This window comes from Natator depressus, chromosome 6 (assembly GCF_965152275.1).
Source record: "Natator depressus isolate rNatDep1 chromosome 6, rNatDep2.hap1, whole genome shotgun sequence".
In the NCBI taxonomy this organism is placed as follows: domain Eukaryota; kingdom Metazoa; phylum Chordata; order Testudines; family Cheloniidae; genus Natator; species Natator depressus.
Genome location: NC_134239.1, coordinates 5,388,405 through 5,403,581, shown reverse-complemented (window position 1 = coordinate 5,403,581; position 15,177 = coordinate 5,388,405). Strand labels below are relative to the sequence as shown.

General features: G+C 44.1%; 2 protein-coding genes across 3 annotated transcripts; both read left to right on the top strand.

Moving 5' to 3' along the window:
* Window positions 1-5,478: 5,478 nt before the first annotated feature.
* LOC141989881 (olfactory receptor 5W2-like) lies at window positions 5,479-6,417 on the top strand. Its single transcript, XM_074956805.1, has one exon. The coding sequence runs from the start codon at window positions 5,479-5,481 to the stop codon at window positions 6,415-6,417; it is 939 nt and encodes a 312-aa protein (XP_074812906.1).
* Window positions 6,418-10,896: 4,479 nt separating this feature from the next.
* On the top strand, window positions 10,897-13,479 carry LOC141989880 (olfactory receptor 5W2-like). 2 transcript variants are annotated; one of them, XM_074956804.1, is made up of 2 exons: window positions 10,897-10,914; window positions 12,541-13,479. In XM_074956804.1, the coding sequence occupies exon 2, from the start codon at window positions 12,541-12,543 to the stop codon at window positions 13,477-13,479; it is 939 nt and encodes a 312-aa protein (XP_074812905.1). In that variant the 5' UTR covers window positions 10,897-10,914. The 2 variants fall into 2 exon arrangements, with proteins under 2 accessions (XP_074812905.1, XP_074812904.1); XM_074956803.1 differs by lacking the exon at window positions 10,897-10,914.
* Window positions 13,480-15,177: the final 1,698 nt, after the last annotated feature.

Genomic DNA, 15,177 nt, shown 5'->3' with positions numbered 1-15,177 from the left:
TGTGTAGTGGGCACTCTGTCTTTTTGTGTGTGTGTTTTGTGTGTAGTGGGCACTGTGTGTGTGTGCATGAAGTGGGCATTTTGTGTATTTGTGTGTTTGGTGTGCAGTGGACACTACGTGTTTGTGTATGTGTTTGGTGTGCATTGGGCACTATGTGTGTGCATGTGGTGGGGGGCACAGTGGAGCTGAATATCAAGTGGAGGCAGGTGTGTGTCCCTTGGCATGCCCACTGCTCAGGCTGGTGTCCCCCCTCCTCTCAGGGCAGGGCTCTTTGCGAGATCATAGAATAATAGGACTGGAAGGGACCTTGAGAGGTCATCTATTCCAGTCCCCTGCACTCATGGCAGTTCTAAGTATTATCTAGATAATCCCTGACAGGTGTTTGTCTAAAATGCTCTTAAAAGTCTCCAGTGGTGGAGATTCCACAACCTTCCTGGGAAAGTTATTCCAGTACTTAGCCACCCTCACTGCTGGGTTTCCTTTCCTATTGTCCACCCTAAACTGCACTTTCTGCAATTGAAGTTCATTGGTTCTTTTCCTATCCTTCCCATCCTCCCCCATTGTTTTGCAATTTAATTCCTAAACTCTGTGAGATGGGCTGGGTCACAGAAACCCCTTAGGGATTGCCTCCGGGTGTGTCTAGACTACCCGAGAGCCTGTTTTCCCTGCCAGCTTGGGACTTAAGTACCTTATCGTGTCTGAGCCACACACACTTTCCTGCTGCAAACACAGAGCCAAGTCTGAACCACATCCCCCACTAGCCGCAGGCTTAACTGAAAACAGCTTAAGAAGTGTTCCTGTCTCTAACACTCAGATGTCCAGCTCCCATGCCACATTCCCAGGAAAGCTCAGTTGTGGATTGGCATCTTTCAAAGTTCATTGTTAGCTTAAGTTAGCTTTCTTGAATGGGCACTTACAGAGAATAGACTTTTCTTAAGAAGCTGACCAACTGCTTCACTGAGGCTACTTAAAATCAAATAAGTACATAGCCAATATTTGTAACTTCTAATACAAAATTGATACATGCAAGGAAATAGGATGAATATATCCAGTAGATGATAGCCTTTGCAGAGATATGTTACATGGCCTATCTAGCATAAACCACATTCCAGTTATGTCATATTTACACTCATAAGCATATTTCTGTAAAGGATTATGGGGTGCAACGTCACACTCCGTTTCACGGACTATAACTTATGGGAAATAAAGAAAACTAACAAAAGAATTGGGAGGGCGCTGGCCTGCTTGGAGATATTTTGTAGCAGCATCTGCAGAGATCTTGAGTGTTAACCACCAGTTCGGGGAATATCCTCCTTTTTGTAGCCTGCCCTGATCTTAGCATTTTCAATGAGGACTGTCCCAGGCACCTCCGGGTCACAGGAGGCAGAGAAGCCAGGAGGAGGAATTATGAGTTCCTAGAGGAAGTAGGGGAATAGTGTTTCCTGGGCACAGACCTGGAGTGACAGACTTGGGAGTTTCTGAATACAGAGATTGTTGGCTGTTGGTTGTTTCTAGTGGTGTTCAGGGAAGCAGGACGTTGTGTACATTCTTTGTAACCCCTTGCCCACGGATTATACCAAAGAATATAGCTGACTTGTATCATCAATCTTTCCTCCAAATACAATCAACCCTGTAATGTCTCACAGGTTGGCACCACTTAGGAGAAGGGGGCACCAACATGCCCTGGAGCACTGATAATAGCAGCCAAGCCTTGAGACCCGTGGGGGATAATTTCTGGTCCCATATTGATGAAGGGAAGAGTCATCACTGGGCCTGCCAAGGATCTCCTTGGGGGTAGGTCATGACCACAATTGGCTTGTGCATCTGCAACCATGGTTGGGCCCATCCCTTGGGGAACCTCACCCTTTCATGTCAATCAAACACTCAGGTCAGTCACCAACACACCTTTGGTGTTACTGAGATATTTTCTAGGTTGGTGGCTGTGACATACCTGGGTCCAACTCAGACTATTCCACAGCTGTGTCACACCTGCCTACAACCTTGCCAACCCTTCATAAAGTGGTTTCCACCTGGCCACTCACAAAAAACTGTCTCACATGCAAATCACACCCTGAGCATGTGTGTGTAACTGCAGCCTGCACAGGAATAGCCTGCACAGTTGGGTGACACTCAGGCTCTCACCACCCTTGGTTATACTGCAGGGTAACCCCAACACACTCCCCAGTCTTCGATTTCCCTCCCGAAATGTATGTCCTGTGCTGCCCAGTCCTCTCCTGGACAATACAAGCTACATTGTTCACTATTTCTTGAATAACACTAACATATGTGGAACTTAGTTTCTCAGACACTTCTATTTAAACACACTGGATTAGATAAAATAAAAAAAAACACAAATTTTATTGATGACAAAGAGATTTTAAGTGAGTGCAAATAAGGAGGCATAGAAATCAGACATAGTTTCAAGAAAAATAAAGCTAGAATGCAACTTGTGCCTAAATTAACAAATGATGTGAAATTCAAAGCAAAACTTTCCTCACCACATGCTTTCAGCAGTCTTACTGAGAAAACATCTGAGGTCAGGACCCTTCCCCCAGTCCAATGGCTGCTTCCTTTATCCCATCAGATCCAGTGAATCAATGGGCAGAGAGAGAGAGAGAGAGTGCGATTGGTGCCTTGCGATGTCTGCCCCCTCTTTTTATAGTCCTATCCTCACTTTGAGAAACATTTCCACCTGGTTAAGACAAGACAAAATGTCTTTGTAGAAGGATGTTCCCTGCTACTTTTTCCTTACCTTTCTTGGGCTTTCTTTGTTTCCCTTCCTCCTTGACAACTCTGATTTCTGTTTAGATACAAAATTAATCAGAGCACACATTTCTTTGTTCAAGAGGGACCAGTTTGCCAGCCTGCATTTGGAACATGTATGAATAACATCATACAGTGTCATAACTTCACATATATTATAAAAAGTATTATTAATATTTGCGATGAGCATATGGCTATTTCTAGTTGACTCGCAGATTTATTTAGCATCTTAGAGCTGAGCTCTGTGTGCAGATAATATACATACAAGTGGGATAGTTTTGTGACATTTTTATGAACTGCACAAGTCCATAGCATGCTGTGGCCTCCCCCTGAACTCCTTTGGTCATCATGTGGTCTCCATCAAGCAAAATGAGTGAACCTATGTTTCCTACTTTGGGGAGTAACCAAGCAAGGGAAGGACATAGTATAGCATGCCAATCACCATGGTAGCAATAGCTAGATAATCTGGAGTACAGTTACATGTCTTACAGGTTTTACATTCCACCTACTGAGGCCAGGAAAATAAGGTGATTCTGGAACCAGGAATAACTGAGAAGATATCAGCTACAGCCAGAAAAAATTAGTATGTTTCACCTGTATCAAGTTTCCTTCCTCTCTCTGAACTCTAAGGTACAGATGTGGGGACCTGCATGAAAACCTCCTCAGCTTACTTTTACGAGCTTAGGTTAAAACTTCCCCAAGGTACAAACTATTTTACCCTTGGACTTCCACTGCCACCACCAAACTTTATCTGGGTTCCTGAGAAAACGTAGTTTCGACACATCTTTCACCCCAAAATCCTCCCAACCCTTGCACCCCACTTCCTGGGGAAGGTTTGGTAAAAATCCTCACCAATTTGCATACGTGACCACAGACCCAAACCCTTGGATCTTAGGACAATGAAAAAGCATACAGCTTCCTTACAAGAAAACTTTTAATAGAAGTAAAAAAGAATCACCTCTGTAAAATCAGGATGGTGAATACCTTACAGGGTAATTAGATTCAAAGCATAGAGAATCCCTCTAGGCAAAACCTTAAGTTACAAAAAAGACACACAGACAGGAATAGTCATTCTATTCAGCACAGCTATTTTCTCAGCCATTTAAAAGAATCATAATCTAACACATACCTAGCTAGATTACTTACTAAATTCTAAGACTGCATTCCTGTTCTGTCCCCAGCAAAAGCATCATACAGACAGACACAGACCCTTTGTTTTTCTCCCTCCTCCCAGCTTTTGAAAGTATCTTGTCTCCTCATTGGAACATTTGGTCAGGTGCCAGCGAGGTTACCTTTAGCTTCTTAACCCTTTACAGGTGAGAGGATTTTTCCTCTGGCCAGGAGGGATTTTAAAGGGGTTTACCCTTCCCTTTATATTTATGACAACCTGTATCTAACTTCTCGTTCTTTTATTCCCAATTTGTTGCTAAGGCTGGTTGATCATTTTTCTTGAGAAGTTTTTTTAATAGGAAATTGGATTTTCCATTTAACTATCTTTTCCAAGAAATTATCTTTTCCCTGGAAATTATAAGCTTTCCATCAAAATACCAAAAATCCCTCCTCCCAAAACCATGGCTGTGGGACTCTGGTGATGTTCCAGGGCAGTTCAGCAAGAGGAGAAACCATCATGCGTCATGGGGGATATAGTCTAGCCTGTGAATCTGGTCCATGGAAGAGATTGGTGGTGTGTGGTATCTGAGGAACCCCCATGGTACTTTTGAGTCAAACTATTAAGTTTTTAGCTAAAAGATTTTGGTCTCCACAGACAAATCCCCGTTGTGGATCAGCTCTACACAGTACTTCGCTTGCACTGAAAGCAGCTGGATGAAATATACCAATAATGTCATACTCTGTAACTCTGGTAGAAATTGCACCATTTAATAACACAGTAGGAAAGAGTGGGACAAATTAATCCCCAGAGCACCAATTAACCGAGGGTAGCTTTGGTTCACTGAATGTATTAATTAGGTGTTGTGTCTCTCTGAGCTCAGGTATTCCCAGTTGCTTCAGGAATCATGTCCCATCGATCACACATCTCAGTATAAAATTTCCCAAATGCTCCTAATTGGCAGTTTCTTTCGATGAGAAAACACCCATGCATCTCTTTCTCTCTTCTCAGCAGGTACGTGCTATTGTCTGGAATTAGAGTCACACACACACACACAAACATACACAGAGAGACACCATGGGGATCAGCAGGTATTGAATTCCAGACCTCCAGCACCAAAAGCCTCAGCCCCATCTCCAACCCCTTCAGAAAAAGGAGCGACCTGCTGGGTTGGAAAAATAGGCAATTACATAATCACTGAAGCCAGGGCTTCCCATTATATCTCTGGGTTTTCATACAGGCTCAAGTATATGCCAAAAAGCTTAATTAGCACAGTGAGGAACTTTACCACAGAGTGTGGAAAGATTGGCATTCCTTTACTTTCACCCCTTGTTTAGCTGAGGAATAATCTCTTCAGACTGATTCTCTCACAGCACAGTCACAAGTTACTCTTTTCTGTTCGGATTAGTGAACAGGAGTGTTTGTGTGGGGGCATGATTAACCTGCTTGTCATTGTATTTGCACAGCATGTGCATTTTATCGAACACCTGGAATGACCAGCTGTGAACATCTGGCTCTGTGGATTAAGCCCGTCCTGGAGCGGGTACTGATGTCCATGAGGAAACTGATCTCCATTTCTGTAGCTGCCTGATCTCTGTTCAGAGGTGATGGAAGAGGGAAAACACTCGGAGGCGACTGAGTTCATTCTCTCAGGACTGACAGATCGTCCGGAGCTGCAGGTCTCGCTGTTTGTGGTGTTCCAACTGATTTATGGTATCACCCTGCTGGGGAATGGGGGGATGATCTTGTTAATCACAATTGATCCCCAACTCCACACCCCCATGTACTTTTTCCTCAGGAATTTGTCTTTCTGTGACCTCTGCCTTTCCTCAATAATTTCCCCTAAGATGCTGCTGAATTTCTTTGCCGAGAGGAAAAGCATTTCTTACACTGCCTGTACTGTGCAAATGCATCTCTCTATCATTTTTGGAGATGTTGAGTGCCTCTTGCTGGCTGTGATGGCGTATGACTGTTATGTGGCCATCTGTAACCCGCTGCTCTATACGGTCACCATGTCCAGGCAGCTTTGTAAACAGCTGGTGGCTGGGCTGTACGTTGTGGGGGTGGTGGTTTCAATGATATACATGTGTTTTACATTTCGGGTGTCATTCTGCAGCTCCAACATCATCAATCATTTCTTCTGTAACGTCCTCCCACTGTTGGTGCTCTCCTGTTCTGAAACCTGCATCAATGAGATTGTGGTGTTTGCTTTCATGAGCTGCATTACAGTGAGCAGCTTTCTGACTGTCATCCTCTCCTATGTCTATATCATCTCCACCATCCTGCAGATACGCTCTTCCAAGGGTCGGCACAAAGCCTTCTCCACCTGCACTTTCCACTTGACCTCTGTGGTCCTGTCTTTTGGCACTCTCTTCTTCATGTACTTACGTCCCACCTCCAGCTATTCCATGGACAGAGACAAAGTGACCTCAGTGTTTTACACGGTGGTGATCCCCATGTTGAACCCCCTCATCTGCAGCCTGAGGAACAGAGAGGTGAAGGATGCCCTGAGGAAAGCAATGAATAAACTCCTAACAATTTCTTGAATCTGTTTAACTCTGTATTGGTTTAGTGGTGGGGAGTGAAAATAGGTGAATTCAATTCCCAGCCCATTACAAAGTAATTTTGCAGAGCCCATGGGAGTATTGTTCTTTATTGTATTGTTATTTTTATTAATTTTTTTGTATTCCAACAAGGTCTGCAGGCCCCAGGGGAGATCAGTGGACAAAACATGGGAATTATCACAGGGTCAGAGAGAGAGAATGATTTTATAAGCTGGTGACTACGGGGTATCCACTGAGGGGGTGATATGTTCAACTTCACATCTCAGGACTTGGGGTGGCAGTTCCAAAGGGGTTTCTGTGACCCAACCTGTTACACAGAGTTTTTGGAATACAGTTAGGAATAAAATTGCAAAAGAATGTGTGTGTGTGTGTGTGTGGGCGGAGGGCGGAGGAGGATACCACAGGAACCCATGCACTTCAATTTCATCAAGGGTGGTTTAGGTTGGACATTAAGAAAAATATCCCAACAGTGAGGGTGGCTAAGCACTGGAATAACTTTCATAGGAAGTTTGTGGAATCTCCACCATTAGAAATTTTTAGAGAAACACCTGTCAGGGATGGTCTAGATAATACTCAGTTCCACTGTGAGTGCAGGTAAGTGGAGTAGATGACCTCTTGAGGTCTCTTCGAGTCCGATGATTCTGTCATCGCACAGGAAGCCCTGCATTGGGCGGAGGGGGGACGCCAGCCTGAGCACTGGGCAGGGCAAGGGACACACACCTGCCAAAACTTGATATGCACACTGATATACCACATGCACACTGTCATAAATATAAAGGGAAGGGTAAACCCCTTTAAAATCCCTCCTGGCCAGAGAAAACAAATCTTCTCACCTGTAAAGGTTAAGAAGCTAAAGGTAACCTCGCTGGCACCTGACCAAAATGACCAATGAGGAGACAAGATACTTTCAAAAGCTGGGAGGAGGGAGAGAAACAAAGGGTCTGTGTCTGTCGGTGTGCTGCTTTTGCCGGGGATAGAACAGGAATGGAGTCTTAGAACTTTTAGTAAGTAATCTAGCTAGGTATGTGTTAGATTATGATTTCTTTAAATGGCTGAGAAAAGAACTGTGCTGAATAGAATGACTATTTCCGTCTGTGTGTCTTTTTTGTAACTTAAGGTTTTGCCTAGAGGGATTCTCTATGTTTTGAATCTAATTACCCTGTAAGGTATCTACCATCCTGATTTTACAGAGGTGATTCCTTTACTTCTATTTACTTCTATTTCTATTAACAGTCTTCTTGTAAGAAAACGGAATGCTTTTTCATTGTTCTCAGATGCAAGGGTTTGGGTCTGTGGTCACGTATGCAAATTGGTGAGGATTTTTACCAAACCTTCCCCAGGAAGTGGGGTGCAAGGGTTGGGAGGATTTGTGGGGGAAAGATGGGTCCAACTCCGTTTTTCAGGAACCCAGATAAAGTTTGGCGGTGGCAGTGGAAATCCAAGGGCAAAGGGTAAAATAATTTGTATCTTGGGGAAGTTTTAACCTAAGCTGGTAAAAGTAAGCTTAGGAGGTTTTCATGCAGGTCCCCACATCTGTACCCTAGAGTTCAGAGTGGGGAAGGAACCTTGACAACTCCCTACCTTTCCTGTTGTCCCTAGCCCTGCTACTGTCCTTTCCTACAAAGCACCGGTGGTGAGGGGTTGTTACTGCCTCAAATAAGGGAAAGTTGTCTTATGTCCGGCCATAAAGATTTAAGGTTATTGTTAAATAAGGTGCATCTAGATATGAGAAATAAATGTGTGTATAAATAAATAAAAGTGGGGTTAGTCAAAAAGCCCACCTTCTTTGCTAAATTGGTAGTGAAACAATGCCTGTGCCCATGGAAAGAAATAATGCAACAAGAAAGAAAAAAAGTATTGGGCCCAGACAAGCAGGCAACCGCAGTAGGGGAAGTTAAAAGAAAGAAAGTGAGAGGTTAACTCTGTAGTTACTGGGGGAAATTAAGCAGTGAAACTTTGTACAAATGTTAAAAGAAGGTGTTATAAAAAGAAAATCCTTGGTTTCTTTGCAGCCATTCCTTTGAAGAAAGGGCACATTTCTCGGGAAGAATTTCTGTGAATAATCCAGTCAAACTATGAACAAGTTAGGCAAATTAGGAAAAAAACACTCCCGGTGTGTGTAGTCTTTGTTTTATAAGTTTAAGATAAATTGGTGTTGTTTTAAAATTGTAAAACCAAAAAAAATACTTTTGCCAGACAAAAGAAACTAGTGTTGTTTAATTTTGGTATTTAGCATTTAATCCTTAAGGTGACTCAATGCTTTACAAGATTTAAAATGTTTTTAAATAAAGACCAAAGTTGTGGCTGCAGCAGGACAGTCAAAGCCAGAAAAATGGAAAAAGATTTTAAATCTGTTTTGATAACAAATAGCAGATAAAAGCTGTTGTCAGCGTCCCACACTAAGTCTTAAGGTGGCTCTGTGTAATCAACAGTCACTTTGCCAAAGGGAAACCAAAATGGGTTGTGTTTTCCTTTTCAAATCAATGTGTGTTTAAAAGCAAAAGTTAAACATTAGAAGTTAATTGTGTCCTTTTGAGACAAAGTCTCTAAGCAGCTGATAACATTGAATCCAAAAGCAAGCTGAGATGGGGTGCAATGTCACACTCTGTTGCACAGACTATAAATGAGAGGAAATAAATAAAATTAACAAAAGAATTGGGATGGAGCTGGCCTGCTCAGAGATATTTTGTAGCAGCATCTGCAGAGATGCTGCAGATATCTTGAGTGTTAAAAACCAGTCTGGGGAATATCCTCCTTTTTGAAGCCTGCCCTGACCTTGGCATTTTCACTGATGACTGCCCCAAGCACCTCGGGGTGACAGGAGGCAGAGAATCCAGGAGGATGCGTTATGAGCTTGACTCCTAGAGGAAGTCGGGGCATAGAGTTTCCTGGGCAGAGACCTGGAATGACAGACTTCTGAGTTTCTGAATACAGAGAAGGGGGTACCACTTAGGAGAAGGGCGTACCAACATGCCATGAAGCACTGATAATACCAGCCAAGCCTGCACACCTGTTTGGGATCATTTCTGCTACCACAGTGAAGAAGGGAAGAGTCATCACTGGGCCTGCCAGGGATCTCCTTCCGGGGAGGTGATGACCACAATTTCCTTGTGCATCTGCAGCCATGGATCAGTGCATGGGCCCATCCCTGTGGTGATCTCACCCTTTCATGTCAATCAAACACTACTGTCAGTCAGCACCACACCCTTGGTGTTACTGGGATATTTTCTAGGTTGGTGACATACCAGTGTCCAACCCAGACTAATCAGCAGCTGTGTCACACCTGCCTACAACCTTGCAAAACCTTGATAAAGTGGTTTCCACCTGGGCCACTCACAAACAACCATCTAGCATGCTAATCACACCCTGAGCGTGTGTGAGTTTAACTGCAGCCTGGCCAGGAATTGTTGGGTTACACTCAGGCTCTCACCACCCTTGATTATACTACAGGGGGACCCCAACACACTCCCCAGTCTTAGATATTCCTCCAGAAATGTATGATCTGTGCTTCCCAGTACTCTTCTGGACAACACAAGTTATAGTATACAGTATTTCTTTCGCAACACTAAGATACATGCAACTTAGTTTCTCAGACACTTCTATTTAAACACACTGGACTAGATAAAACAATAAAAGAAAGTTTATTGGCCACAAAGATAGATTTTAAGTGACTACAAATAGGGAGGTATAGAAGTCAGACATGGTTACAACATAAAACTAGAATGTGACTTGTGCCCAAGTTAACAAATGATGTGAAATTCAAAGTGAAACTTTCCTCACCACATGCTTTCATCAGTCTTACTGACCAAACTTCTTCGGTCAGGAACCTTCCCCCAGTCCAATGGCTGCTTCCTTTATCCCTTCAGATGTAGTGAATAAATGGGCAGGCATAGAAACAGAGAGAGAGAGCAGTGCCTTGGGATGTCTGCCACGTCTTTTTATAGTCCTTTCCCCCCTTTGAGAAACATTTCCACCTAGTTACTGGAAGAAAAATTGTCTATGTAGAAGGATGTTCCCTACTTCTTTTTCCTCACCTCTTTGGGCATCCTTTGTTTCCCTTCCTGCTTGAATACTCTGGTTACTGTTTAGATACAAAGTTAAGCAGAGAACACATTTCTTTGTTCAAGACAGACCAGTTTGCAAGACAACGCAAGACACCTCTCTCTCACTCTGCCTCCCCATTGATTCAATGCATCGGAAGGGATAAAGGAAGCACTTTGGAACATGTATTAATAATATGATGCAGTGCTATCCTATAACGCCACATACATTATCAAAAATATTGTATTAATGTTTGCGATGAGAGATGACTATTTCTAGCTGACTCATAGATTTATTTAACATCTTAAAGATGCACTCCATGTGCAGATAATGCGCAAGCAAGAGGGATAGTTTTGTGAACTGCAGAAATCTGGAGCACACTGTGGTCTCGTCCTGAGCTCCTCTGGTCACCGTGTGGTCTTCATCAGGCAAAAAAGAGTGAATCTATCTTTCCTATTTTGGGAAGTAACCTAGCAAGGGAAGGACATAGGATACCATGGTGATTGGCATGCCATAAATAGCTCAATAATCTGGAGTACTCTTACGTGTCTTACAGGTTTTACATTCCACCTGTTGGGGCCAGGACAATGAGGTGATTCTGAAACCAGGAATAACTGAGAGGATAACAGCTACACCTGCAAACAATTAGTACATTTCACCTGTATCTAACTTACTGTTCCTTTGACACCAAACTTTTTGCTAAGGCTGGTTGAAAATTTTTCTTGAGACATTTTTTTGATGGGAAATTGGATTTTCCATTTAACTATTTTTTTCAAAGAAATTATCTTTTTCCCAGAAATTATAAGTGTTCCATCAAAATACCAAACTCCCCTGCTCCCTAAACCATGGCTATGGGTCTCTTGTGATGCTCCAGGGCAGTTCAACAAGAGGCGAGACCATCATGCATCATGGGGGATGTAGCCCAGCCTGGGAGCCTAGCCAAGGAACATATTGGTGGTGTGTGGTATCGGATGCACCCCCATGGTATTTCTGAGCCGAAATATTCAGTTTTTAGCAAAAAGATTTCGGTCTCCACAAACAACCTTTGTGTATCAGCTCTATGCAGTAACCGGCTTGCACTGAAAGCAGCAGGATGAAATATACCCCTAACTGCATACTGTGTGATTCTGGTAGAAATTGCATCATTTAATAACACAGGAGGAAGGAGTGGGCCAAATTAATCCCCAGGGCATGAATTACACCGAATGTGGCTTTGGTTCACTGAATGTGATAATTAGGTGTTATGGCTCTCTGAGCTCAGGTATTCCCAGTTGCTTCAGGAATCATGTCCCATAGATCACACATCTCAGTATAAACCTTCCCGAATTCTCCAAATTGGCAGTTTCTTTCGATGAGGAAACACCAGCACATCTCTCTCTCTCTCATCTCAGCAGGTACGTGCTATTGTCCTGTATAACAGTCACACACACACGCAGGATCAGCAGGTATTGAATTCCAGACCTCCAGCACTAAAAGCCTCAGCCCCAACTCCGACCCCTTCAGCTAAAGGAGCGACCTCCTGGGTTGGAAAAAATAGGTGATTACCTAGTCACTGAAGCCAGGGCTTCCCATGATGTCTCTGGGTTTTCAGACAGGCTACAGTAAATGCCAAACAGCTTAATTAGCACAGTGAGCAACTTTACCCGAAATGGACATGCCAAGGCACAGAGCTCCCCTTGCCCAAAGAGGGTGGAAAGATTGACACTCCTTTACTCTCACCCCTTCTTTAGATAAGGAATAATCCCTTAAGACTGATTTTCTCACAGCAGAGTCACAAGTCACTGTTTTCTGTTCAGATTAGTGAACAGGAGTGTTTGTGTGGCGGGGCATGATAAACCTGCATATCATTGTGTTTGCACAGCGTGTGCATTTCATCGAACACCTGGAATGACCAGCTGTGAACATCCGGCTCTGTGGTCTTAGCCCTTCCCGGAGTGGATACTGATGCCCATTAAGAAACTGATCTCCATTTAGCTTCACTTACTTCATTATAGAGAAGGGACAGGTTTTCACACCATTCACCTGCCCACATCTTTGTAGCTGCCTGATCTCTATTTGGAGGAGATGGAAGAGGGAAATCACTCGGAGGTGACTGAGTTCATTCTTTCAGGACTGACAGATCGTCCGGAGCTGCAGGTTCCCCTGTTTGGGGTGTTCCTACTGATTTATGGTATCACCCTGGTGGGGAATGGGGGGATGATCTTGTTAATCACAATTGATCCCCGACTCCACACCCCCATGTACTTTTTCCTCAGTAATTTGTCTTTCTGTGACCTCTGCATTTCCTTGATAATTTCCCCTAAGATGCTGCTGAATTTCTTAGCCGAGAGAAAAAGCATTTCTTACACTGCCTGTACTGTGCAAATGCATCTCTCTATCATTTTTGCAGATGTTGAGTGCCTCTTGCTGGCTGTGATGGCGTATGACCGTTATGTGGCCATCTGTAACCCGCTGCTCTATACGGTCACCATGTCCAGGCAGCTTTGTAAACAGCTGGTGGCTGGGGTGTACGCTGTGGGGGTGGTGGATTCAATGATATACATGTGTTGTACATTTGGGCTGTCATTCTGCAGCTCCAACATCATCAATCATTTCTTCTGTGACATCCTCCCACTGTTGGTGCTCTCCTGTTCCGACACCCGCATCAATGAGATTGTGACGTTTGCTTTCATGAGCTGCATTACAGTGAGCAGCTTTGTGACTGTCCTCCTCTCCTATGTCTATATCATCTCCACCATCCTAAAGATCCGCTCAGCCGAGGGCCGGCGCAAAGTCTTCTCCACCTGCAGTTTCCACTTGACCTCTGTGGTCCTGTTTTTTGGCACCCTCCTCTTCATGTATTTACGTCCCACCTCCAGCTATTCCATGGACAGAGACAAAGTGGCCTCCGTGTTTTACACGGTGGTGATCCCCATGTTGAACCCCCTCATCTACAGCCTGAGGAACAAGGAGGTGAAGGACGCCCTGAGGAAAGCAATGAAAAAACTCCTAACCATTTCTTAATTCTGTTTAACTGTGTATTGGTTTAGTGATGGGGAGTGGAAACAGGTGAATTCCATTCCCAGCCCATTGCAATGTAATTTCGCAGAGCTCATGGTAGTATTGCCCATTATTGTATTATTATCATTACTTATTTGTTGATATTCCAACAAGTTCTGCAGGCCCCAGCTGAGATCAGTGGACAAAACTTGAGGAAGACTCACAGGTCCAGAAAGAGAGAATGATTTTATAAGCTGATGGCTAGGGGCATCCACCTAGAGGGTGAGATGTTCAACTTCACGTCTCAGGACATCAGGTTGCAGTTCCAAAGGGGTTTCTGTGACTCAACCCGTCACACAGAGTTTAGGAATAACATTGCAAAACAATGTGTGTGTGTGTGGGCGAGGGGGGCGGGGGGCGGGAGGACAGCACAAGAACTGATGGACTTTAATTGCACCAAGGGCGATTTAGGTTGGACATTAGGAAAAACATCGCAACAGTGAGGGTGGCTAAGCACTGGTATAACTTTCCCAGTAAGGTTGTGGAATTGCCACCATTGGAGACTTTTAAGAGCAGGTTCGAGAAACACCTGTCAGGGATGGTCTGGATAATACTCAGTTGTGCTGTGAGTGCAGGGGAGTGGAATAGATGACCTCTCGAGCTCCCTTCAAATCCAATTATTCTATGATCTCACAAGGAGCCCTGTACTGGGAGGAAGGGGGACGCCAGCCTGAGCACTGGGCAGGGCAAAGGACACAAACCTGCCTGCACTTCATATTCAGCTCCACTGCACCCCCCACCACATGCACAAACAGAGTGCCCACTACACACACACAGCCTGACACTGAGCTCAATCAGAATGCAGAATAATCTCTACTGGGAAGCTGGGACAGCTGCAATATTTCCAACTCGCCTGAACAAAAAGAACCGAAGGGGATTCTGCTGCCCTGGCTGGGAGATAGGACTAGATTTCCTAACTGGTCTTTTACATCAACAGCTTTTCTGAGGCCTGGTTTAGGCTTAAAAAATAAATCAACAGAGCTCCATCACACAGTGTGGGGAAACCACCTAGGGAGGTGGTAGAATCTCCTTCCTTAGAAGTTTTTAAGGTCAGGCTTGACAAAGCCATGGCTGGGATGATTTAATTGGGGATTGGTCCTGCTTTGAGCAGGGGGTTGGACTAGATGACCTCCTGAGGTCCCTTCCAACCCTGATATTCTATGATTCTATGATTCTATGAAGCTTTTCACACCCTGTGCGAGGCAGTTAGCTTGTACTGACCCTCAGTTTAATTTTTCCATTGACCTAGCTACTGCCTCTCAGAGACGTGGATTAACTACATCGAAGGAAAAACCCTTCCATCAGTGTGGAAAGCATCTACACTACGGCATTGCTGCACACCATAGCTGAGTCAATGAAATGGCTTTAGTATAGACATTCCCTGAATTGATGGGGGAGTTTTCCCCCTTCCTCTTCAAGCTATTTTTCTCTCCTTTTCCATTAGTCTTCTCCCTCCCTTGTAAAGCTGTTGAGGATGGAAGCAGTACCAGCTCAGATCCCTAAAATCAGACATCGAGTCAAATCTTTCCCTGTTTGCTAACCACACCAACGTTACCCTTAATACCTCTGCAGCTGCTTCCTTGGGCGGCAGAGGTTAAAAATGGCTTTGATGATTTGAGATTTGCTCCCTGGAGCATCTTTTCTCCTAGGACAACAGGTGTC